The sequence below is a fragment of the Buceros rhinoceros genome, unplaced genomic scaffold (genome assembly GCF_000710305.1).
Source record: "Buceros rhinoceros silvestris isolate BGI_N320 unplaced genomic scaffold, ASM71030v1 scaffold22453, whole genome shotgun sequence".
Classification (NCBI taxonomy): Eukaryota; Metazoa; Chordata; class Aves; order Bucerotiformes; family Bucerotidae; genus Buceros; species Buceros rhinoceros.
In genome coordinates this window covers 12,109-13,812 of record NW_010404512.1, presented here as the reverse complement: position 1 = coordinate 13,812, position 1,704 = coordinate 12,109, and the positions used below count along the sequence as shown (strand labels likewise).

Genomic DNA, 1,704 nt, shown 5'->3' with positions numbered 1-1,704 from the left:
CTTTCTACACTTGACATTGGTACTTTTGACTGGGGGAAGGAGGGACTTCTTGGCTCCCACCATGATGAAATGGAAACATACATTTCATCCAGTCTTGTTGAGAATTTGTCGGTAGCTGAGTTTATAGAGTAACATTAAAACAATTTACAAGTAAAAACTGAAAAATTGTCATTACTTACATTTAAAGAACAGCTTTATGGGTTAATACAAAATTTTATCTATTATGAAAGTAGCATCTTAATTCACTCTTTAAAAACCTTAATGTTACGTATGCTGAGCACACAGTGAAACTGAGACAGAGGTTTATCCGTGAATGTGATTGATGTTTCTCTTCTCTCCCTTTCTCCTCAAAAAGAAAAAAGGCATCCAAATACAGAAGTCTTTAAATTGCATTGGAGAAGGATTAACCAATGGCACTCAGACAATTTTCTAGTGACATTCTGACTAACCATATAAATACTGATTCAAGTTACAGCTGGATTGCTAGTTGAATTAATTGATCTTTATCGTAAAGCTTATTATAGTTCTTTTCTGTTTGTCTTTCTCAGTCTTGGTCCTTATTTGTTTTCAAATCATTGACTTGAGGCCTAAGACTGATTTTTGCCTGGACAGGACACAGCTTTAATTCTGTGTCTGTGCTCCTGTCCAGTTGTTGTTGGTATGAGATCTTTATTAGAGGTTGGAGGAAGCAAATGTGTGGAGCTGAGGAGCTTTTATTCTCTTCTGCCTCGTGTGTTGTGCTGAGCCAGTTGTCTGGGTAACAGTCCTGAAGCTCCATCACCTGAAAAGCAAAGGCAGGAGTTAAAGCAGAACTGCGGAATCCTAACAGAAATGGCACTGTTCTTCCCAGAGGCCTCGCTTCTCATCTGAGATCTTGTTTGTAGAGAAATACATGTAAGGATCAGTATGCCCTCTCCTTTAAATGCAGGTGTGATCAAATGGTATTTGTCATTGTTAGCGACCAATCAACTTTCCTATTCTGAGTTGAATTTACCACTCTATGTGGTGGCCTCAGTGCTGCCTTCACATCTCCATGTGATGCCTAGGTTGATTTCTGTGGAAGGAATCTGAAAACACAATGTGGGGAGAAAGTTTATAGTATTTAATTACAACCATTCCTCAATTTTCCATCTTTGATTGACATATTGAAAGATAACTTACACATTTGAAGAGTGTTGAAGCTCTGTCTGGGGATCATGTGACACCTCTTCCTGATTGCTAAGGGTGACATTAAGGAAATTCATTTTTAAGTGGAAGGAGTGCTTTTCCATATGTGGAAAGCACTTGCTCCAGTGGAGCTTTCTGTCTAACTACTGACTCTTGTGCTTGTAGGCGATGGAGCACCTGCTAACTATGGCTATACCAACAGTGGGTACAGTGTTTATGAAGAAGAAAATGAAAGGTTAACAGAAAGTCTGCGTACAAAAGTCAGTGCCATTAAATCGGTAAGTATTTATTTATAGTGATATTGTCAGTGATTGAATTAAATAAATTATATGGACCAGTGAAGCAGTAGACTTAGTTTAAAACATGAATTTACTACAAGAAAAAATTGTTGTCAACTAAAATGCACCATTGTTCATTTATTTAACTGATTCTTCCTCTAATTAGCTTTGTAGCTAGAGCTGGTTTTTTTTTTTGCTAATCTTGAGGACAGCTGTGGTGTTACTTATGGTTTACTGTCCTACAGAATGAATTTTTCCC

General features: G+C 37.5%; 1 protein-coding gene across 1 annotated transcript in view; it reads left to right on the top strand.

Moving 5' to 3' along the window:
* Positions 1–1,332: 1,332 nt before the first annotated feature.
* Positions 1,333–1,704, top strand: part of BET1 (Bet1 golgi vesicular membrane trafficking protein) — a gene marked incomplete at its 5' end in the record, with an annotated part of 2,806 nt that continues 2,434 nt past the window's right edge. The window contains one exon of the mRNA XM_010133419.1: positions 1,333–1,445. Coding sequence (XP_010131721.1) covers positions 1,333–1,445 — 113 coding nt within the window. The remainder of the gene's footprint in view (positions 1,446–1,704) is intronic.